The sequence below is a fragment of the Platalea leucorodia genome (assembly GCF_965183815.1).
Source record: "Platalea leucorodia genome assembly, chromosome: 9".
Classification (NCBI taxonomy): Eukaryota; Metazoa; Chordata; class Aves; order Pelecaniformes; family Threskiornithidae; genus Platalea; species Platalea leucorodia.
Window position 1 is genome coordinate 39,263,467 of NC_138831.1, and position 24,340 is coordinate 39,287,806.

The 24,340-nt window shown below is 43.2% G+C and overlaps 1 protein-coding gene across 1 annotated transcript in view; it reads left to right on the forward strand.

Moving 5' to 3' along the window:
* Window positions 1–809: 809 nt before the first annotated feature.
* The window catches only part of SEMA6D (semaphorin 6D), a gene marked incomplete at its 3' end in the record, with an annotated part of 29,349 nt that continues 5,818 nt past the window's right edge, over window positions 810–24,340 (forward strand). Inside the window, exons 1-16 of the mRNA XM_082321658.1 lie at window positions 810–887; window positions 17,557–17,713; window positions 18,081–18,192; window positions 18,792–18,852; window positions 18,965–19,027; window positions 19,118–19,219; window positions 19,438–19,528; window positions 19,806–19,925; window positions 20,385–20,473; window positions 21,249–21,466; window positions 21,575–21,706; window positions 21,903–22,058; window positions 22,143–22,316; window positions 23,064–23,204; window positions 23,306–23,383; window positions 24,189–24,280. Coding sequence (XP_082177784.1) covers window positions 17,605–17,713; window positions 18,081–18,192; window positions 18,792–18,852; window positions 18,965–19,027; window positions 19,118–19,219; window positions 19,438–19,528; window positions 19,806–19,925; window positions 20,385–20,473; window positions 21,249–21,466; window positions 21,575–21,706; window positions 21,903–22,058; window positions 22,143–22,316; window positions 23,064–23,204; window positions 23,306–23,383; window positions 24,189–24,280 — 1,738 coding nt within the window. The 5' untranslated portion in view covers window positions 810–887; window positions 17,557–17,604. The remainder of the gene's footprint in view (window positions 888–17,556; window positions 17,714–18,080; window positions 18,193–18,791; window positions 18,853–18,964; window positions 19,028–19,117; window positions 19,220–19,437; window positions 19,529–19,805; window positions 19,926–20,384; window positions 20,474–21,248; window positions 21,467–21,574; window positions 21,707–21,902; window positions 22,059–22,142; window positions 22,317–23,063; window positions 23,205–23,305; window positions 23,384–24,188; window positions 24,281–24,340) is intronic.

The following is a 24,340-nucleotide window of genomic DNA, read 5'->3' on the forward strand; positions in this document are numbered from 1 at the left end:
GCTGTTTCATGGACTTCATTTCTGGGATTAAACCCTTTGTTTCTGGAGTATCTGAGGGGATTTTGGACAGGCACTTATGAAGATGTCATTTCAAGGACATCCCCCCACCGCCCCCACCACCACCACGCGCGAAGTACTCGTCTGCAAAATTCTCATTAGCCTGCAAAATTGCATTGCTCGCAATGACTTCTTCTTTCGAAGTAGAAATGAAAATTTGTGTAAGAAGCGAAGGTAGCGTCGGCGATGAACAAAACGCCTCCTGATGGCTTCGCCCCAGCTGTTTACCTCCGCGGCTGCGGTGGCGGGCCGGGCACGGGGAGGCAGGCAGGGGGGCAGGTTTACCGAGGCGGTTGCGGAGGGGTAAAACTACAGGCGAAGTTTGCCGGGGCTCCGCGCACGCCGCCGCGGCCGCTCGGTGGCGGCGGGGGAGGGCGGAGGCGGGGGGCAGCGGCCGGGGCGGTGCCGCCCCCGCCCCGCCATGGCGCGGCTGGCCGCGGAGCTCCGCCGCCGCCGGGGGCCGCGCTGTCGCCTCCTGCGGGCCGCGCTCCCGGGTGCGGTGAGAGCCGCGGCGGGGGAGCGGGAGGGGGCACCGAAAAGTTGGCCGCGACAGCGGCGGGGCGCGGGCCGGCTGCCGCCGCGGGCGCGGTGTTTGCGCGGAGGCGGGGGGCGGAGCGAGGCCGGGCGCGGCGGGACAGCGCGGCGCGGCGAGGGGCGGGCGAGAATAAATACACCAAAGGGCGGGGAGGGGTGGGCTCTGCGGGGCGCGCCTCCCCCGCGCTGGCTCGGCACCGAGCGGAGCGCCGGGATGGGGCGCCCGGCGGGGGACAGCGGGCGGAGGAGGCAGCCCCGCCGGCGGGCGGCGGCCGTGGGCAGCGGCGCGGCGGCAGGTATGCGGGGCCGCGGCGGGTGCGCGGCGGCGCTGCCGAGCGGAGCGGGCGGCCGCTGTGGGAGCCGGCGCTGGCCGGAGAGGGGGGAGCCGAAGCGGAGCTGTTAGGTTTGTCCCCGGCGAAATCGCACCGGGGCGCTTAGGGTGAGTTTGGGCTGGCGCTGGGTCGGGGGCTGAGCCGGCCCGGCCCCGGGGGCTAGGCGCCGCCGGCGGGGCGACGGCGCGGGCGCCCAGCGAGGCGTGATTTACGGGCTCCCCGGCAGTAGCCGGGCGCTGGGAGGCAGAGGGAGCTGTGTTTCAAGCTCCCCATCAATTATGGATGGAAACAAATACTAGAGTCAGTTCTGAATTATCCCCGTGCAGAGGCAGGGATAGCTCCGCGCCTCGCCTCCTGGTGAAAACAATGCTCTGCTCAGGTGTAGAGCCGAGAAACTTTTTTTTTTTTTTTTTGGGGGGGGGGGGGGGGTGGGAAGCGTTTCAGCACTGCAGAAACCGATACAGCAGCTTTCAGGGAGTGATTAGAAAGAGTTTAAAGCCTTCTTATTATTTATAAATGCTGGATAGAAATGAGAGGTCACACAGATATTTCTAGGTGGTTATTCTGCCTGTTTTAAAGGGTTGTGGGGTTGTTTTGTTGGGTATTTTATCATTGTCATTGTGCTTTATCTTGTGAGTTGAAAAATGTGATTAAGTATGCTTTAGGTTGCTGTATTAAAAATATCGTAGTTCTGGTGGATATCCCACTTGTTAGTGTGAATATAGCTAGTCTTAATTCAGTGGTTTTCTGCCAGTCTTTGAATTGTTTCTTACTTCTGGTCAAGATTATGTCTGTATCACAGGCGTTAGCCTGTGAGTAATTTGAGCAAAATTCGGCCCTCAGTGTGTAAAGTCATTTGTATTTGTATGTGTGTGTGGCTTAGAATACATTTACTTTTGAGCATAGCAGCGGCAGCAATGATGGTTCATAATGCTCACATATGTGGCACTTGCTGTACAGATGGTATTGTAGCTTATCCATGTACACACACACACACATGCTTCACACATAATGTGCATGAATTACAGAAAACTGCCTCTAAAATACTGTTCGGCGCTCTGTAAATGCGTGACATTTTTTTCCCTCGTTATTTCCTTTGGGGAAAAACATGCATCTTCATTGGGATACCTTTGTGTTCTAGGTTGTTAGTCTTTCCTTAATGATGTTTATTAATTCACTTAAATATTATTTGAAGGAACAGCTTCCTACTGTCTTGGAGGCTTTTACTGCTGGTCTGTTGCTCTCACATACAGATACTTTCACAGAGAATTTTCTGAGGTTCTCTCCTTTTTCCAAGTCCAACAGGAAGCTCATTGTAAAGCTTTGCAATCACTTTTGTGGCAGAAGAGAATAGACGTTTTTCCTGCTTTATTCACACTATAAATTTCTATGCACCTCTAAAGTCTACTTAAGTTACTATTCAGTAAATTAAGCTGTACATAATCATGTTTAATGTAGTAAGTGACAGGCATATTTTGTTATGTTGGCAGATACTGTATAAACATTTACTCTGGCTTAGATAAATACAAATTGCCAGTTGAGTACTCTGATTTCTTTTCTATGTAATTATGAACTTTAACACTTTTTATATTAACTAATATAAAGCTCAGTTGTTTTAAAAACAGAAAGAAAAAGTTTGTGGTAGGAACTTATTAGCATTCTGAATTATGTAGCACAGCTTTGTTTTCAGAAGGACAGCCAAAAAAAGTATAAACCAGAGGCTCTAAATTGGTTTATTTAACTGGCCTCTCACTTTCATCTGCACCTTTAGTTACAGTGAACAGCTACCTTTCTCCCTCGTATCCTGCAGTCTGTCACTACCTGTTCTCATTTATGGTTGAGATGCAACGAAGATAACATCATCTTCTAAACGTGCTTTGTGTGATGCAGGAGTGTGTGCCAGGAATACAGTGATGGCCCTGTCAAAGCTCTACAAACCAGCTGTATGGCTGCGGGTTTTTTCCCCCTAGCCTCTCACACCCTTTGAGCTGGACCTTCTGAACGTTTCTACCTCTTTTGTATGGCTGATCTGAGCCGACTATCAGAGCAGACACTTCAGCACTTGGAGCCGCCGTGACTTTGATGTAGACTTGTGAAGAGCACATATTTAAATAGAATGCTTAATTATATATGCAATTAATTCTGACTAAATGGGTCTTCGATCTGATCGGTCCTGTTATGAGATATGTGAAGGTAAAGAAAAGTACGTCATAGAAGCTCACTTCAAAGCATATGTTAGGCATTTGTAATAACATATCTTCTGGTCTTACTACAGTCGGTCACACGCAGATTGCAGCTCTTGATTTTTATGGGTTTTAAATTCTTTTAAAAACATTGTTGTACTTAACACAGGATTCAGCATCCCTTGAAGTCGGGTGAAGCCCAGTTAGCTGGACAGAACCTGCATAGAAACGTTCAAATGCTTTGGTTATGCTTCCTTCTGGAAAAAAAAAAAAAAAGAAATTTAAAATATGAAGTCAAGTGGCGATCATATGTGAATACGGTCAGTTTTCATCAAGTGTCATACAAGTGATATGACAGAGACTCTTTCGGTTCTAATCTTCCTTTGGAAGACAAAGGAAACAGTTACATCAACAGCTTATGTGCTCGTATAAGCTTATGTTGAGCTTGCTTATGTTGCAGTCTCTGATATTTTTCAAGGAATACACTATGTGTTTGCTTTGCTTACTGAACAGAGGACATGGTCGTTGATTATATGCTCGTGTGTTAAGCATACCTATAATTCCAGTTTGAAAAAAAATCAGATGTCTTTCCATTGGATAAAGTAATAATTTGCTCCACAAGTAATTAACAAAAGATGGAAGGCATATTACTTGCATTGGGTAGTATAAGTTATTTTCAGTCTTAGCAGCTCTGTATGTAATTAAAACAGTTCAAATGTTGCTTTCGTCAAAACGGCTGTTAGGACAGATGATCTCTTTTCTTATGCATCAGATAAGCTACTGCAGTTACCGTTAAAATCCATCTAAGCCATTTTATTAAGTTGTTACTTGTTTTCCGTGAATAGCTGCCAGCCTTGAGTTCAAAAGAAAGTAGGTTCTGATTTGTTCCCATGTCACATGGAAGAGGTGTGCAGGGAAAATCGTATTACTGCCCTTCCGATGCTGTTTTCCGGAGCTCTGTGTGTTGTCTGCCGTAGCCCACTTTCTCTGGTCGTGGCTTGACAGTAATTACAGTACAGCTAATATCAGAAGTTGATTCAGTTTATTCAAACAGGAAGACTGTTGAATTGTCCCACTTCCAAAGTCAAATGTTTGTGTTAACCACAGAGATCAAATCTGTAGTGCACATATATAACATATGAATAGTGTTTATTTCCCTAACTTTTCTGTTCCATTCGGCTTTTGTTAACTAACCCAGATTAGCATTTTAACAACCCTGAAGTGAACTTCTGCCATTCTCCCTGCTTGGACAGTGTGTGTAGACCATCCATCATCCTGTCCTTGGCCACAACAGGCTACTGGCTCCATAACCATTTGGAGCTACACAGAAACCATCCGACTGTGAACAGCACAGCTGGCTACAGCAATTTTTTCTTCCACACCACTGGCAGCATTGTCTGGCTATGGTAACTAAAGTTAACATCCAGAACGTGAAGTTTCTTTAGTTTTGGCACCCCTGCCCAGCCCCGCTGCAGCTCAGTGGGCACACCTGCAGACAGGCTACAAAATGGCTGCGAGGAGCGAGGCAACCACCGGACTCTTTAAGGCTCCAGTTTGGAGACAGCAACCTGTTGTGTGGAGTGGGATTACATTAACTCTGTACTTACTCGAGAGGGAGCTTGCTAGCTGAATCCTGCGTTCTTTCAATGTGCGGATCAGGGTATGCTTTGAAAGCCACCAACTAAAGAAACAGAACTTGCTGCTTTAACTTAGCCACGCAAACTGCCAAAGAGCACAGAAAGAAATGGAGAATTTCGGCTGTGTATTTCACACATTCTTGTAGAAGCCTTTTTAGTTCCACAACGGAAACCATGTGATTTCACAGGATCTGTGCCCAGACTCTAATACTTGCTACAGATGCTTTCCTTGGTTTGTTTTGCAAATCTACGAATGCAATAGGAAAGTAAGTCATTACAGGATTTATTGTTTTAATTCTGATGTGTGCTATGAATGGCAGGTAACCAGCAGGTGAATGTACTTGTGGCTCTGTGCTAATTTTACTTGTTGAGATTTTTGCATAATTTAAATAAATTGGCCTAGCATGGCTGTCTGTCATGTGTGAGCCACAGCTTTCTTGCTAGAAGAGAACCCTTGCTTTCAAGAGCAAAGGAGGTCAAGAGGTGTTACCAGGCAGGGAGGGGCCGGGTGGAAGTGGAGGAGCAAAGAAATGGAGGAGCAAAGAGGAGGAGCAAGGAGCTCAAGCAAGTGACATTTGTTCTGTCCAGAATGGTTACAAACCTTGTAAATGAAATCAGTCCCTGAACAGCTTTGATTTATATTCTCACACAGAAGATTGGCCTTGGTCTCCCTGACCTTGGTAACATTACAGAGGTTGTATTTGCACACAGATACTCTTCTTCCAAAAAGGTTTGTTGTTGCTCTTTTTTTTTTTTTTTTTTAACCATTGCATCTGAGAGCCAAATTGCAGCCTAGGCTTCTAATTCGATAGGCACTAGATAAACACAGAATAAAAAGGATGGATCCTATTCCCCACAGTGGATGGTTTAAGAGAAGAGACAGCAGATGGATACAGTCAGGCAGTGGCCTCTAGAAGCAGGAGAGCCGTGTTGGCCTGCATAATCAGCAGCCGTGTTAGCGCACAAGCCGCCTAAACATAGCCAAGCTGCGTGTGTTGGGGAAAGGGGACACACGTGCTTGTAGGCATCAGAGGCAAAGGAGAGCTTTGAAGAGGGCTTGGGTTGAGAATGAGGAGTTAATTGGCAGATGCGTTCTGGGGGGCTCTTCAAGTGCATGAGGGACAGCGGGGAAGGAAATACAGAGGTGCTCGTCTGCAAAGGTAACGAGCGAGCAGCGGGGACCGGCATCACAGACTGGCTGCCCACCAGAGGTGGGAGCGAAACCTCAGAAGAGATGAGAGGTGATCAGATGGTCACTCAGCTCAGCTATTACTGCAATAATAGGCTTTTCTTAACGTGAGCCACATAGTTCATCTCTCTTATGCCAAATGGTCATGACAGCTAGGTCTCTGCTTTCCCGAGCAGCAATAAGGTACCAGCTTGCACCTCTGTTGGGTATGACCTTCCTCAGAGCTTTATTGTGGTGTGAAACAAAAGGTATTTCCCTCAAGTGCTGGTGCCGTGCTTCCCAGGCATGTTTATGGGTGCTGGTGGTGGATAGGCACTGCAGCAGCTACAGCACCAACAGAAAGTGTTGCTGCTATTTCTGTGTATGTCTGTAATGACAGATGCACTTTGGGGTCAAAAGAAAATTCTCACCCTTGTATTTCAAGCCCTTGTTTGTATATCCCTCCACTTGGGTACCCCCTGCCTGTGTTGTGTGTACACTTAAGTGTCCTATTGGGCTGTGTAACCATCCCGTTTGGGAGACTACAGAGAAGAAAAATGTATTTAACTTAAAAAAGCTCAGTTAAGGCTACAGTATTAAAATTTTAGATGGTGTTTGAATGTAGTCTGGTGTCAGTGAGGGAGCTGGGACTCTGCCTGTTGGTGTAATGGTAGTTAAAAACAAGAAAGGGCTGTAAGCAGTCTGCATGTTCCCTGAGCGGTGCAGCACCCAGGTGTTAAATGTCAGAGTACTGCCTGGTGGGTGCCCTGTGGAAGCAACTTTAACCAACTGAGCTGCAAGGCAGGAGAGGGCCCTCTGGCTTTCCAACAGTTGTCCAAGAGCCAGCATTAGCTCTTGCAAATATAGCTCTTTTGTGTATTGCCACCTGGAGACAAGTGCTGAAGAGAAGGGTAAGGATAACGGAGGAAAAGCAGTGGTGTGAAAGCTGTCAACAGTGTGTGAACAATGTCCCCAGGCGTCTCATGAAAGGAGTAATAAGGGTGGGGGGGGGGGGAAATCATCTTGCAGAGTTGAATGGTTTCTTTCAATTTGCAAACTTCTCTCTGTGACAGTTTCTTTAACCCAGCACGTGTTTATCAAAGATTAACAGTGAAAAGCCAGTAATTTGGTTTTGCTCAGTAAATCATATTTTCTTCATAAAGTAAATGCTGTGTGGATATTTTTAGCATTATGTAGTTTTTTCCTTAATGATAACCTCAGCCAAAAATAATCAAATCCCATGCTTTGGGGATTAATCCGATTCTCTGCAAGGGTATGGATAGAATTTTTTTTGTCTTGTGTACCACTATACAGGTTTTACTGTGAGAGTGGATTATGGCTTTTCCTCCCCCTAAAGCATCAGGTTTTCATCCTCGCCAAAGACATAGCAAGCACCACTCATGATTGAACAGTGGTCTTATGTGGCAAACTATGCCAACACAAACCTGAATGTATTTGGTGCAGCTGTAGAGGAACAACTAGACCTGGAGACATAGATAGTGTGGGGGTCAGATAACATTATTTAGTCACGTTCTTACACTGGCCCAATATTGCTAGTGATAACACAAGGATTTAGGGAAAGATTGCAATTGTATTGGGGATCTCAGGAGGCTGGTATAGAGGGGAGAATGGGGCAGGCTGTAATGTAGAGCTTTAAAGCCCTAAGTCTCATTCCCTGATTTGCCACAGATTTCCTTGTGACCTTGATTCAAGCACTTGCGGTCCATATGTTACTAATTTGAATTTTTTTAATATACTTTTAAGCATCTGATCTGTGGCTTCTCTGTGGCTCACTAGTCAAAATGCTAAAGTAGTGTGATGGAAATACTTCCCTGCCTTACAGAGGGTGAATGCTATCATGAGGTGATGTAGCCCAAGTAAGACAGAGGGGAGGGAGAGCTGGTGCCCAGTACGGCTGCGTCCCGTTCCAAACAACTGCCGAGTGTGGGCTCCACAGGTTGCATTTGGCCCATGGGAATTGGGCAGTTCTGTGAGGCAGGGAATCCCCCAAACTGATGTGATGCAGCACAGGGACATGCCCAAGCTTGGGGCTCAGAGTAGGATAGCCATGGCTGCACGTTGCACCAATCCTGCCTCCAACCCCAAACTGGCAGCAATATGGGTATAATTGACCTAACTGCATTTATATTAGTTTAATAACTTCAGCAGACTGCAGGGCAAGGAATCAGCTCGATCAAATCCTGCACTAATACATCTGATATTTTTTTTTAAATAAAAATAAATTTCTCACCACTACACCTCTGTGTTCTTGATAAGCCAGGTGCTCTGAGAAGACCTTCACAGGCACCTCTTGGGATATACCTCTGCCCCTCCGACTGTCCCCAGGGTCTCACAGCATGAGCATCAATGTTCCCCCCTCTCCTCTGTGAATGTGTATGTACATACATTTACAAATACACACTCGGAGACTACAAAAGCAGCAAATGTAATAATGTGATCCAACTGTTCAGTGCTAGGCTAGAAAGAAGTGTTTTTCTGCCATTATGTGAAAATTTAGCGTGACTGGAACAGAGTCTGCATTTGATTAGGCAATTTAAGAAATGTAAGAGACTTCATACTGTAGGGCAGTGCTGCAAAACAATTGCTCGGAACATGTTCTAAAATTGGTTTGTCTTCACCAGATTTCCATGTGTTTCTGCACGACATCTCAAATGAAAATATGAGCAGTCACGTGGCAAGTGACTACATCTTGATATTATGGTAAATAAAAGCACCAGTTTAAACAATTATTCCAAAATCTGAGTAGCCTTTGAGATGAAAAAACATGAAATTCTCCCTCTATTTACTTTCCAGCTTGGGAAAGACATTTCATAACACATCCTTTCACTGGTGTAGTTAATCTTTAATGCTTAGCAAGATAATAGTAATCGTTAACTTTGAGCTCAGGCTTCCTCCAGGTTTTCATGCCTGCGTTTTGTACATGTAATTGATTGTGCCCAGGAAAGTGGCAGAGCACATGCTTTGCATATACAAATAGGTAACTGGGTGGCCAGCTACCAGATCATGCAGAAAAACCAAGACTAGTTAAAAACACATTGTTCCCAAGTCTCTATAGGCAGTATTCCTGAGGGCAAGGCTGGCTGACCATTCCAGCTCTGAGAACGGCATAGTGATATTACCAGTGCAGCGCTTGAGATGCTCTGATGTGTTTCTTGCCAGCTGATAGTCATCTCCTGTCTCTATCCTTGCATTTTCCAACAGCCATTTATTTTCTCTCTGAAGTGAGAGCAGTGGCATGCAGCATTCCTTTTCCGCAGCAGTAGCAACTTAAGCCAGCAATCCCCATGCTCCAGCAAGGCACAGTGCTGAGGTGCTGGAGGGATGTCTATAGCAGGGGAGAGCAGTGGGTGGGAAGAAGCAATGCTTTCTGGAGTGAGGTTAACAGCAACATTGTCGGGGGCACAGCCTGTTGAACAGCAGATGTGCCTTCTCCACAGTGCAAATCCCTTTTTTCTTCAGCTGCCCTGCTTGTTGAGGTGTATTCTTTCCCCCAAATTGCCTTTCCATTTCAAAACGTCCCATTCACTTCATCCTGTAGGCAAACCCTGGCCTCTGGCCAGGTCTAAAATGGGCAGTGCTTATCTTGGGGATCAGGGCTGGAGCACTGCTCAAGGCGAAGGCTTCTTTCTCCACTGCTGGGAGACAGCAGGGCTCATGGACAGGAGACCCAGGGGTGCTGCCAGCAATTCACTATGGCTGTGGCATCAGCTGGACTTGTGCAAGTTGTGCCCGAGACCTTCATTATGTCCTCACCTGCAAATACTGGTTTATACCTGTCCCAGAGCTGCCTTATCAGATGATGCCTAATCATGCTGAAATGAGTGGCAGTTCTGCTATGTAAATCCTGTACTGTAGGCTTGCAGGGAGAATACTTACTTACTTCACTTTCGGCGCTCACCCACATTTGTAGCCAATGCTCCTACAGGGAGGAAAAGGTAATACTTTGGTCTAGGTTTTAGGCTTTTGTTTTGGGCCAAGGAGGGGTAGTTTGGTTGTTTCCAAACTACACCCAAGCCTATGTGTACTACTCTAAGTAATTAGGTCTTCACCATGATGGTTTAGTAGTTCTCTCTAGTTCTCAGGATAAAAGTATTTCAGCCTCAAAAACAGTACTGAAAAGCACCAGACACCTCTGACATAGCTGTGAGCGGGAGGCATGCAGGAGTTCACCCTGGTGAGCCACAGCGGCTCCCCCAGGAGGGTGGCATTGCTTTCCTTGGGCTGGGGTCAGGCAGGGGTAGGAGCTCGTGCTACCAGTGCTGCCTGCGGCCAGGAGTTAATGGAGGATCAGTGCTGAGAGTACAGAATAAACCCTGAGCATCGCTGTATTGACATTCTCTGCACCAGTCCTTGGACACTTTCACAAATAACTTTAGTATTTCCTAGGGCAGTCTCAGTTGGGTGCGAGCAGTTTGAATTAATAAAATGCAGGCCTGCTAAAATGGTGAATCCAGAGTACTGCTTAAGTACTTCATCACCGATAGCTCAACCCTGGCAAACTTTCAAGGGGAGCATGTCCTGCAGGAGCTTTGTAAACCAGAACAGATTTGACCGTAGATGTGAGCTGAAATCAAAGGTTGGTTTCAGCTGGAGGACTTTTATATCACTCGGGTAAAGGAAGGTAGTTAACATTCACTCTCAAAAATTAACTTAAAATAAACATAATTGAAGCAATCACTTACAGTTTGCTCAGCATTTTATTTCCTTTCCTGCTGAAACTACCTTGTGTTCAAGTAAATTTTTGATCATAGGAGAATTTAGCCCTCAAAGTGCATCTAATCAACCACTAAACACTTGCATCATTAAAAGTCACCCTATCCGTTTTGCAAGTGTTCTGTCAGCTCGTTCTAGAGCAAGAGGGGTATGCTTTCTGTAATGTTAAAAGCCTGCAAACAACTGAAGTGTAACTAGCAATACCATAAGCCAATTAAGATGAAAGCTGTGATATTCAGTGGTAGGGTTTCATCACTTTAATATTAAACTATCTTTTTTTACTTAGGCATAGATCAAGAGGTGTTAATGCAGAATTCTTAAAAGAAGTCAAGTATTAGCTTAAAATAACAGACCTGTTATTTGCACTTTCATGCTCAATTACTATCACAGCTCCAAATATCCTAATTTTTTTCTTCGGAGCTGCAGATTTTAAAGTTCTTTATAGAAAATAAGGGTGGCTACATACTGCAAGTTTAAATTTGAGTGTACCTTTATAGGACAGAAACAGTTTTTCTTATCTATTTATTCATACAAAATCATGCTGTAAGTTTCTACAAGGGACTACAAGAATTAGGTATGTTTATTTTATTATAACCACAAATATTTTCCTGTGTTATTTGATAATTAGCTGAAACAATCTGTCACCAAACTCCACAATATGGATTTATCACATCATAGACAATCTCTGAGATTTGAATGTACAGTAAACCCTCGTGTCAGGCATTGCCTTCAGGAACTTTACCGAAGTCAGCCTTCATTAGAAGAAACACATTTAAAATGGCATGCCATTTGGGGGGAGAAAAAAAAAAAATAAAAAAAATCACACTTGCATTGATGCTGGCTGTTGTATCCTTGTTTTGGGAGAACTTACCACACTATAAAGCAATTGCATCATTGGAAAACCTATGTGTAGATATGACCTAAAATGGGAATCTAATCCCCTGCTTCTCATATGATAGATACTGATACAGATTTTTTAAGGCAAATGTTGCATTCTATGTGGAATACTTTCTGGCTTGTAAGCAAACAACTTATTATACTCATTTCATGCAGTGAAACATAGGAAAAAAAGACCAAGACTAAAAAAAATAGAGGTAGGACAAAGAATTGTTTGCTCCCTCTCTGGAGCTCAAGCCACCAGACCCTGGGCCATGCTGGTCTTATATTTTGGCTTGGATGATACAAAAATGCTGCATTTTCATGTTTTACTACCAAAACACACTTTGGCCTGGTTCCCCCAGTGTGTGGCTCTGCTCTAGAGTTATTTTATTCTATGCACAGCAGGGATAAGGTGCTATTCTGAGTGAATATTCTGGTGCATCCATGGTTGCCAATGCATATATTTCTATAACAGGTCTAGGGCACCACTGAAGGTGGCCTGTACCACGTTCATGTATTTTCTTCTACATGCTTCATCTTCTGAAAAGATTGACCTGCCTGACAAACCAAAACTCGGCAACAACAGCTTTCTGTACTGTGCGCTAGTGAAGTGCAGCTCAAGCTCCTGCACCAGCACCTTACTGGCAAGCTGTTCTCTCTGCAGATGGCTCAAGAAGTTGAACTTCTGCCACCTGGTAGCAGTTACCATCAGTGAGTAAACTCATGTGCAAATCCTTAGCCCCCTAGAGTTACTGCCAGCATGCTTTTTAACTTCATGAAGCCCAGAATTTGAACCATATCCTTTTCAACTAGTGTTTTTCAACCGGCAGTTAGTGGACCATAAGTGATTTGTGCATCAAAAGATAATCCCTGAGGCCATAGTAAACAATATTTTTAACCTTTTTACACCAGTCCTTTGCATCCAAAAAAAGGAGCGGGGGGGTGGGGGTGGGGGCAGAGGTTGGCGCTAAACACAAGTAAGTTCCCATTCAGAGACTTAACATAACTTTTATTTGGTTGCAAGTGAAATCTGTGACTTGTTCTAGCCCAGCCAACAGATCTTTGTTGTTTGAGTGGTATTCTGGTTAAAGAGCTTCGAAGCACTGATTTGGCCAGCTGCTCAGTGCCCTGAAGCCACTGTCGAAGGATGCACTGTGACCCTCACCAGGGGGTTGTCTCAAGGGCTGAGATGAGTGGAAGCTCCTGTATTGCACAGGATCTGCTTTGCTCCCCATCAGAAAGAGGAACTGAAGTCTCAGCTGTAGGCCCCAAGAAACTTGTTGAGCATCTGTGAACAAGCAGCAGTAAAGGATTTTTTGTTTTGTTTTGTTTTAACTTTCATCTTATTAGAGCGGTTTCATGCTCAAAATTTCAGAAGGTATGCAGTAGTTAGTGCATTTGCACTAATTAGCGCCCTCAGGGAGCCATTTGCATGCTGGAAGGAGCAGAGGACAACAGGGATTTCCTGATCTGTCGAAGTCCAGTCACTTGGGATTGTGGGAAACCACATCACATAAATTGACTAAGCTCGGCATATTACTAATCAATTCTGCCTGTCTCCCTTCAACATTACGGTCAACACATACGTCCAAGCACAAAGGAGATCCTTGACCTCACCTAGCAGCCTGATTTTGCCCTGTGTCTGGTGGAGAAGGAAGACGATGTAGTCATTTAAGCCTTTTCATGTTATGTTTCTGTTTTTCAGCTTTTATTATTGCAACCCGTTTCTCCTTTGCCTTGCCAAACTCTCCACAAGTGAACTACCTTTTAGGATATATCATTTGTTCTGACCTGTCCTGAACTTCAGCCTGGATTCGCCATACCACACTCCTGTCTGCGCTTAGCATTTTGAGAAGCACTTATTGTGTTAAGGAGATTTTTAAGAATTTTTTTGTTTTGTTTTTGAGTGAATGGAAGATATTGGATCAGTCTGGTTTGAAGCTATTTTATGTGTTGCTTCTCTCCAGCTGGCTGAATGCCCTTTCCCTTCCCCCTCCTCTTTTACGTGGCAGTGCATGGAAAGATGATTGATGGAGTGTCACCAGTGCGTTGTCAAAGGCTGGAGTAGATTAATGGGCAAGAAACACCAGCCTGTTCCCCTTCATGTGTGATTTTTTTGAAGGAGGGCTCATATTTTAACAGAAATGATGTCCTGCTTCTCTGGATTCCCCCAATCAGGAATTGAAGGATGGGATTCGTATCTGAGATTGAAAGGTGCCAGCCACAAAGAGCCAGTTTATTACTTGGGACAACTGCCTGCCTTCCACTTGACCAACAGCACTTGCCCTGAGGCCTCTTTCAGTCAGGCTGCTGTCCTCTTTGCTGGTGTGGATTTGTGCCACCAATTAACATTTATACCTCTATTTCTTTGTATTTGCAGACACAAGTAGTTATGGCATAGACCAAATGGCCAGAAGATCTCTGATTTGTTACTAGCTTTTCCACCTGGACGATGCTGGCCAATTTGCCTGTGCTGCAAGGAATGACCACGTATGGCCCAGAGCAGCTCAGATCCTTTGAAAAGGCTTTTTTGGTGTTGGCCTTGGTCACAAATTCAGCCTTGAGCTATGCCTCAATTCCCCAGCTGCAAAACAGGGATAGCAATATGGTAATTTCCAAACATTGCACTTGCTGTGAATTGTTTCCTAGCAGAAATGCTAGGAATGCAATTTATAAAAGAAATTAATCAAAGACTGGTCTGAATCCTGGCTGGGGAAAAATAATCAGACCAGAGTATGATTGTTTTCTGCATTTTCTTGAAGTTAGACATTGCCAGTGTTTTGTAATCAGCTATTCTGGTCCAAACAGATAGTTTAGCATTGTTATTTGTAGTCCCCAGTAGTGGCCTCCATTAAAAGGTTTGAATGTGGCAAGAATTATGTCTTTCACGCCAGCCTATCTGTGTGTACCAGAAGCATACACCTGACTGTCATAAACCCCTGTTCCAGGGGCTAGATGGAGCCCACTTTTCTGATTATCCAGGGAACAGCTGTTCTTCCAAGTTTATTCTCTTTTCAGTGGTTCTGATCTCAAGCCTGTGTCCAACCAGCTAAAAGGTGCATTTAAATGCCTCTTAAAGCAGGTGCATTTTCTTTTCATATGTAGCTAGAAATCAGAGCTACTGTTCATTTTCTTGTAATACTTTAACAAGCAAAATAATAAAGAAATCTGTACTTCTTACCTGGCTGGTAAGAAGTAATTGCCTGTGGTTTGCTGATCCAGTCCAGCTCTCTGTCTGCTTTTCTCTCTTGTCATGACAAAGGTGTGTGCTTCATGCAGATGTAGACGCTTTCTTTGATGATAGAGATTTGTGACAGATGATGTTTAGTTAAAAGAGAGTGCTGAACCTAACTATTCCTGCCTTTCATGTTCTCGGAGTTCATCTCTGGAGTATATTCAGAGGTTTGGGGGGGTTTTGAGGAAGACATAAATGTGAGTTTGTTTCTGCTCTGGATGCAGTCTCTAGGGAGACACATCCTGTGATTTTACATTTACAAAACTTTGCCTTGTTTTAAGGAGCATGATATTTGAAATTTGAATATAATTGAGAGAACTGACACTCTCTTTGTTTACCTGGCCTTTCAGTTGTTTCCTTTTTGGTTTTGTGACAGTTTGGTTTTAGGTCACAATTGTTGTGGCCAATACACAGCAAATTGCCCTTTTGTTCTCTGCAGCCATTTCCTCCAGTCCAGAAGACAGTATCTGACTTCAAGGCAGGTTACATTTAAGTTTCATATTTGTTGTTCCAGTGAATTCTTCCTAGATGGGATACTGAGAGGAAAGAGAGGAAAAAAGAAACTTCCTAATACATGCCCATGCTTGATACTGGCAGAACTTGCAGAGTTTGCGGACTGCACGTTTTGCAGCCAGGCCAGGGTCTCTTTGAGTCATGATGTGTGGGCCATCAACAGTCTCATCTTCTATGCTAACTAAAGCCTACGTGGCTGGGAGAGCTTCTTGCTCTTTTACAATTTGTATTCATTTGTTCTCCAAGAAAATGAGGCTTCAGGGAGGACTTTTACTAAGCACCTTACAGATGTTACGGTGCACTGACTCAACATACTATTTGTGTGCCTCCCCTTTCTCTTCTTTCACTGGGACAGCAGTGGGTTGGATATTTGGAGCCTGCTTTTCTTGAAAAAAAGACCCAAAAAAAAAAAAAGGATTGTGTAACCATTAATGATTTGTTATTGTGTCTGGGAGCCACTGTGCTGCAGGACTTTGCTCTAATGGTGCTTTCACAAGAAAGAACTAATTTGACTAACTTTATTAATTCCAGTTTAAGTTTGCTCATTAGTAATTTAACGCAAGATGCTTCAGCTGAAGAGGCCATGTCAGGACAAGGAAGAGCAGAGGGAAAGTGCCAGGAATCATTAGTGTTTATTAACCACTGCACTCATCAATCTTGACTAAGAGCACAGCCCATTCGTTCTGGACTGGTGGACGGAGATACAGAAATACCATTAACAGTGGAAAATGCTTCTTTTCAGGTCAGTCCGTAATGGACAGGCATTCAGACAACACCCACACCCCCATCACCAAATATTATCAGCCTTTAAGTTGTTCTTCTCACAGTCCAGCCTGAAGTGACAGAGCTCAGCAGCCTCGTGGAAGGAAGAAGCCCTGCCCCATCCAGCCATAGTATCAATTAACAAATACAGTATTTTCATCCCCAGTAAACATTACTGAAAGGTTAAGTGGTGTTGTGAAGGGGTTTTTTAATTGCTTTTCAAATTATTAAATGATTAATACTTATGTGCTTTGCTGGATCAGGCCTGGCACTTGGTGCTGGCAACGTGTACATCTCACAGCAATTCTTGAAACATTAAAATGGAAAGGCTTCTTTTTTTCTGTTTAGACAAAGAGTTTAATAACCAATTTCAGCAACTGCAGGGCATTGAGCTGGTGACTCAAAGCTCTGACCTGTGAATTGGGGCTGAATGAATGCCTCCAAAAGGTTGGAGGAGGGAATAGTACTACATTTGCCAGGTTTCTAATGAGAAATATGACCCCTGCCCAGACCACTTGCGGTCATTAAGGATTGCATTTCACTTTGAGATTCGTTTTCTTGCGTCCTACCCAAATTGCAACTTGAGTAGTTACATTCTGGTTACTAAAATATCCCTGTGGTTTAATTGGAGAAGTTATGTTTCCCTTCCTCTCTTAAAAGCTTTGTTGTATAATGTTGTGGTGCTATCATAATATGTGCTGTATAATCTATAGAGCACACACACAGACAGAAAAAACCCACCGTGAAAGTCTCTGAAGTTGCTAGCTTTCTACAGTAACAAATAGAATTAGGGGGAAAGTGGCATCCTGGGAACCCACTTCAGCATTGTGCCCCATCTGAGTCTCTTGCCACCCTTGCAAAGCAGGTGACAAGCACTGTCACACTGCAGAGGCAGCAGTTTTACGTTTCCTTTGCGCATGTCTAAATCACGGCATAAGGCAAAGCATGAAGTGTCTGGTCCTAGACATAAGGTCTTTCGCAATGAGCATGTTAGGCTTAGTGTTATGATGGCGCAGCCTGGAAGCAAGCAATAATTTTAAAACATGGCATGGATGTTCAGACAGATTGTGTGTCGTGACTTTTTGTGGATAAGATTTAGGTATTTTATGGGGAAAGGGTTTTATTGGATGACATTCAGTGATAGAGGGGATGGAAAGAGATTGCAGTTTAATTAAAATTCTAATCCCAAGTTTGACAATTTTTCTTGCCAGGTCAGCAGCCTGCATGTTCTGTTTGTGATTCCCGTGAATTAAATGGGCTGGCAGTCGTCAGCTTCTTTGGAAATGCCTGTAAATCCAGCTAAAAATTAGCAAACATCAATATGTTTCAGAGCAGCTTTGAGTAGGGATATGTCACGGAGCAGTTTTCCATCAGCGTACGTACAGGAACCTTTCATAAGCACCAGGTCAGTCCACTGCTGCCAGTGCTCAAATACAAATGAAAAAACCCTTCTTCTGCAGTAGGAAGTCACGTTTACTGTCCTGTGCTGCTGAAGTCTCACTGGCGTGTTCCTGTTTTCCAGGTAGTTAAACAGTGTTGCCACAAAGGTAGTACTCATCTTTCACCAGCCATGAGGCTTCCTCTGCTTTGTGCCTCCGTGATGCTAATGAGTCTGTCCCAGTGCGGAGCTGTCAGCTTCCCTGAAGATGAGGACCCTATTAACATTGTTGACTACCACTGTAAGTAATCTGCAAATGGTGCTAACCACTAAGGAAAAAGTTTTAATGTGTTTTGTTTTTTTTTTTTTCCTTGGGAAGTTAAAAGAAAAGTCTGTTTTCTTTCAAATTGAAATGTGTTTACTGGCTTTGTATCTTTAATAGAACACTTAATCATTTTCTTAAAAAAGCAATCAGAAATACAGCAATAACTTCAGGAAAAAGAACATTTGCTGACATTAGCCATCCTTTTCTCATTTATATTCAAGACATTACTCAAGGAATTTAGTTTAAACCCTTCTACACCTAGTATATACAGCTAATCAATGCCATATATTGATTCTTTAGCTCTATAATCCTGAGTGATGGTGTAGCCCATTTTTACTTGCAGATTCAAGGCAATATCCAGTATTTAGAGGACGCCCTTCAGGCAATGAATCTCAGCACAGACTGGACTTCCAACTGATGTTGAAAATTCGAGACACACTTTATATCGCTGGCAGGTAATTTTCCTTCACTCAGTTCATTAGATTAAAATTCTTTTCTCTTCTGGTTTTGCATTAATGTGTAAAATTCATTTAGAAAAATCTGCAGAATATGATAAAAATTAGAATTGGGGGAGGATTTCCCAGAGAAATATACCGTATCTATGGCCAGTGCATGAAAATTGGATTTGAAGGCTGCAGTTACTGTAGTTATGCTAAAACCAATGATCAAATACTCTTTTCCCTCTTTTATATTACTGCCCTGATAAAAACCTCTCCTGATCATTTTAAACTTGGACTGACACATCAGGGATGTAGGAAGCGAGGATAACACACTTGAATATTTACAGTCCGGATTAGTCTTCAACAGAATGGAAAGACAGAGATGGATAGCTGGACACTGTAGGTGCTGTCTAAGGACCACATCAATAAAAATCCAAACCACCCCATGTTGCCCATGACCAGCCTTCTCTGATTTGTATTAAACACTGAAAATCCATAAGCATTTCATAGAGGTTTCTGGTCTAACAAAACACTCCAAAAATAGATAGAGCTTATCAAAAATAAGGCCAATTAATCAATGAATTTACTTGTGTCTTTTTATTCTTTGCGAACAGGGACCAAGTTTACACTGTAAACTTAAATGAAGTTCCAAAATCGGAAGTTACTCCAAGCAAGGTGAGTAGATACAGGTGCTGGCAAGGGAAAGGTATTTTCTTTGGTTTTAAATTTTTTAAGACTTTTTTTGTAGAAAGAAAATCAGCTGTTCTTTCCTGGTTTGATTTAACAGAAATTAACATGGAGGTCAAGGCAGCAGGACAGAGAGAACTGTGCTATGAAAGGCAAACATAAAGTAAGTTTAGCATATATGTTATAGAAAAACAACACTAATATTTATTATATATGTGAAGTCTGTGATTAATACATCTTACTCTCTTTTCAGGATGAATGCCACAACTTCATTAAAGTCTTTGTTCCAAGAAACGATGAGATGGTGTTCGTCTGTGGAACAAATGCATTTAACCCTATGTGCAGATACTATCAGGTAAGAATATTGAAAATGTCATTAATCTGTTACTGGTTTTGCTTGCACCAATTATGCTGTAGCAAATACATCCAGTGTGATTGGGGACTGCGTCAAGGTGAAATAAAAACAGAGAAGCCAACGTGCTGAATTAAGTTTTCTGGAAAGACAATGTTATACTTTTGTGCCAGTGTACAAAATAGAAATGACACTATCACCCATTTATTTTTCGTCTCTAGCTGAATACCTTAGAGTATGATGGGGAGGAAATTAGTGGTTTGGCAAGATGCCCATTTGATGCCAGACAAACCAATGTCGCCCTCTTTGCTGGTAAGAACTTTTGCTTGTAATGAGTCTAAATGATTAATGACACCAAAGGAGCCAGAGAGCTTTTAAGGCAAGCGCAGGAAAGCTAAAGGTGTCATGGTGTTCCTGCTCTTAAATTTTTTAAAGGGCCTCCAAAGGATTAGAAGCTGACCTGTTAATAAATAGGTTACAGCAACTTGGAGAAGAGTGGCAGTAAAGAAATGGGGAAAAATACAGGCTAGTCAGAATTCTGTAGATTATTAAAGGCCTCTTAATACCACATTTTCAACTTCTGTTTTAGATGGAAAATTGTATTCGGCCACAGTAGCAGATTTCCTGGCAAGTGACGCTGTTATTTATCGCAGCATGGGGGATGGATCTGCCCTAAGAACAATAAAGTATGATTCCAAATGGATAAAAGGTAATTTGGGGGAGTATTTTCCCATACACATGGCAAATGTCATTTCAGTGGCACAGAGGGTCAGGTAACTCACAGCCAGCGTGCTTTACACACATGCTACACTGTCAGCATATATGCGGCTTTCAACGCAGTATGATTACAATAAGAAAGCAGTTTGATACAATTAAAGCAAAATTTTTGTTAAATACATCAATGAGTGAATCTGCAGTGAAAAAATACCTTGGCTGAAATGCAATTCCTCTGAGGGCTTTTTACAGTGCATTAGCCAACATTAAAGACTTCAAGTTCATTTAGGCTCCAGTGCACCCATATTTGGACGTCCTAAAGTATCTGGAACACTGGAGCTCCTGTTAGATGGTAGGGACCTGTGGAGAAGCTGCCAAGGCACCCAGCGTAGTCAGTGTCGTGTGCCGATTGAGTAGTTCTTTGAAGTAATCTTCTCCTTGCTCTTTCTCACAGAACCACACTTCCTCCATGCCATAGAATACGGGAACTACGTTTATTTCTTCTTCCGAGAAATTGCTGTAGAGCACAATAATTTAGGCAAGGTGGGTATTGTCCCAGAGAGCTGTTGGGTAGCCATGCGTTGTAGCAGAATGAGATCATCCTAAAACGGTGTCAATAACAAGCATAGTTTGCAATATGAAGTAGGGACTAGTACAAAGTTCACACAGTTTTCCCATCATTATAATTTATGGGGGGAGGGGAGGAGAAAGAGAAATAGAACAGTGCATTCTTCAACCAAAAAGTTGTTTCTGTTCTCTATGCCTTGCTGTTAGGCAAGCTCACTACAGGTATCTTTTAGTATTGCTGTTGCCTTAGTGTTGCTGTTGCCTTAACACTTGTGGCAAGTAATGGAAAATCTGAGGGTGTTTTCATGCTGATTAAAGAAACAAAAGAAAACAACACAAAAGAAGAGTTTCAAAGAAGTTTCTCTAATGTCCCTGGATATTGAATAATTCAGTCATGCCAGTACAGAGTATAATACTCATGCCTCACCATGGAAGGATATTCTATAATAAATTATTAAATCCTTTACACATGGTTAATTAAAGTCTTTAAATCTCACTAACAATATGATTTTGAAGGGAAAAAAGGGTGGGGACAAGCTGCAGAGTTGCATTTGCTTGGTGATACGTTAACATGCCTGTGCACTACAAGCTAAACGCCGTTTGCTTTCATCCTTTCTGTGCTGATAAATGGCAGCTTCCTGTTAACAAAATTATCTTTGGTGTTTTACTAACAGCTCAGAAACAAGCACTGTTTTCCTTGCATCTCTCAAGCCTTTCTCCCTTTTCTCCTCTATTTTTTCACCCTTCACAGGCTGTGTATTCCCGTGTGGCACGCATATGCAAAAATGACATGGGGGGGTCCCAAAGAGTCCTGGAAAAACATTGGACATCCTTTCTGAAAGCTCGGCTCAACTGCTCGGTTCCTGGGGATTCATTCTTCTACTTTGATGTTCTGCAGTCTATCACAGACATGATAGAAATCAATGGAGTCCCCACGGTTGTCGGTGTATTCACCACACAGCTTAACAGGTGAGAGATGAGCAACCTTACATCAAAGGTAGTTATCTGGTTGTGCCTTACACTGAGATTGGTGCCATTGTAGTCCGAGTTCTTGCAACTATTTTTCTGATTTTACAGCATCCCTGGTTCAGCAGTGTGTGCTTTCAGCATGGATGACATTGAGAAAGTCTTCAAAGGGAGATTTAAGGAACAAAAGACTCCTGACTCTGTTTGGACAGCTGTACCTGAAGACAAAGTACCAAAGCCAAGGTAAAAGGTTCTTACTCATGATGCCATAATATTGTGCTTGTAAAGAGCTGCCTTAAATCAGCTGCACTTCTGAGCGTCTTGTCGGGTAAAAACCAAAGCAGAGCTTTACACTTCAGCCATAAGGATGCTCATTAGCAGGCTGCCGTCTCTCATTAACTAAAATACCAAGAGGAAAACAATGTTGTTCTCCTTTCAGACCGGGCTGCTGTGCAAAACACGGCCTAGCAGAGGCTTACAAAACTTCCATTGATTTCCCAGACGAAACACTCTCCTTCATCAAATCTCATCCTTTGATGGATTCAGCTGTTCCCTCAGTCAGTGAGGAGCCCTGGTTTACCAAAACACGTGTCAGGTATGACACCGTTCAAAAAATAATGCATGTGAAAAGGAAAACAAGAAAACGCGCTGTTAATGATACGCCTTTTGGTCTTGATAGATACAGATTGACAGCAATTGCCGTAGACCACGCTGCTGGACCCTACCAGAACTACACAGTCATATTTGTTGGCTCCGAAGCAGGAGTAGTACTTAAAATCTTGGCAAAGACCAGGCCTTTTTCTTTGAATGACAGTGTATTACTGGAAGAGATTGAAGCATATAATCATGCAAAGTAAGTATTACCAGAACACCTAAGCTCTTCATCTAGTCCTTGGTACCTAGCTAAAAAAAATTATGTTGAACGAAAACCTATTCATTATCACCAACATCACCGCTTGTTTGTCATTTCACGGTGCTCGTCGTGTTGAATAACCTGAAACTATTTGGTCACTTGCCATTTTGTATGGGTTGAGTGAACAACCTAATTCCACTCCAGTGACGTCAGTGATACAGTCTAATTCTTCTGCAAATAGATACACTTCTTCCTGAATATGAAATGTCAGAACTAGCTGCTGCTGTTAAAAAGAAATTATGAGACCTCACCTTGAGGGTTTCTCAAGAGTGACCAATAATGTATAAACTACATCTAATCATTTTAAAATTGTTTATTCTCGCGCAAAGAATTCGGGAATGGAAGCGTTCCAATTAGACTCGACAGGCGTCCAGTACAGGACTCCTGTTCTGCTCTGTCCAGATATTTATGCTGACTGAGAGAACAAAGAAAATGGATTTGGATTTTTTTTCCTACGTAGTTCAGTGAAATTGTCACCTAGCTGTAAATAAGAGCCAGAAGCTGGCATTTGGTAACCCGTAGGTTTGTTTAGAAATCACTCAGCAAAGACTAGTAAGTTAAATTTATACGTGTAAAAAGTCTCTTTTCAGTATCTACACGGACAATAAATAAATGTTTGCTGTGTAACTGCTGCACGAAGTACTGCAGTTACTAAAATCATGGCCTGCCATTATCTTTGCTGAACAGGTGTAATGCTGAGAGCGAGGAGGACAGAAGAGTCATTTCCCTTCAGCTGGATAGAGACCACCATGCTCTGTTCGTGGCATTCTCCAGCTGCGTCATTAGAATTCCTCTGAGTCGGTGTGAGCGTCACGGGTCATGTAAAAAGTACGGCCCCGTTCCCGAACTTCCCCTTAAATGAAGGGCTCCAACATCTCTTGGGAAGGAAGTAAAAAATGCATGATTTCTTGGGGTTTTTCTCTTGCAAGGGCATGTATTGCTTCCCGGGACCCATACTGTGGCTGGTTAGACCACGAGGCATGTGGAAGAGTGACACCAGGCATGCTGTGAGTACTGTTTTTCAAATGAGCCAGCATCTCTACATCTGCGTGTTAGACCACATGAGCTCATATTCTGTGCCTGTTCCCTTGCATTCAATTAATAAATCTCCATTTTTTTAGGGTTGGTTTTTCAGTGTACTGTAGATACAAGAGAGCAGAATGCTAAAGTCTGACCTAATTCTGCAATCTCTAGGTGAAGACTTGCTTTCAGTGGGAGTTTTACATGTGTGTGGGAGGACAAGCAGACCTGTAGGAAGAGCAGTTGGAAGCAGGAAGGCAAGAAATTGCTGCCTGCAAACCTGTGCAGCTCAGAGAGGGCGGTGCGCGGTATCCCCTCCCAGGCGTGCTCACGGCCAGGGCACAGTCAATTGCAAATATGAAAGCACAGGATTCACAGCGGGAAAAGAGTAAGATTTTGCCTCTGCTCTGGAGCTTGGGTGATATATATGCATACCAAAAGCATTTTGCACAAATCAAGTCTGTAATATACAGTGCATTAGCAGCTGTGTCATAAAAAGAGGCCTTTGTAGCAGGCCAGTGCAAACTTTAACCAGTATAATTGGACGGTTGTATCTAAAACCAAGAGCACGCCCAACGTAGAAGACATGATGATGTTGCTGAAAAAAGGGATTTTTTCCATTTCCTGGCATAAGCACATATATAGAGTTTTAAAGCCTGGTTATAACTAACTTGTGCATTTTGTAAAAAAATGTTTTGGGCCATACACTAGCTCTTGTATATGTTTGCATTTGCTGCTTCCAGAAAAAAAAAAAATCACCATTTGTTTCCCTACTAATACTGTTAATTGCAGGTTCTCTTTGTTTGTTTCATACAACCACAGCACCGGAGGATATGTACAAGATGTCGAATACGGCAACACAGCGCAGCTTGGGGACTGCCACGGTAAGGCATAGTCATTGCTGCTCGTTTATAATGTCTCAACAGTAGTCTGTGGCCACACCT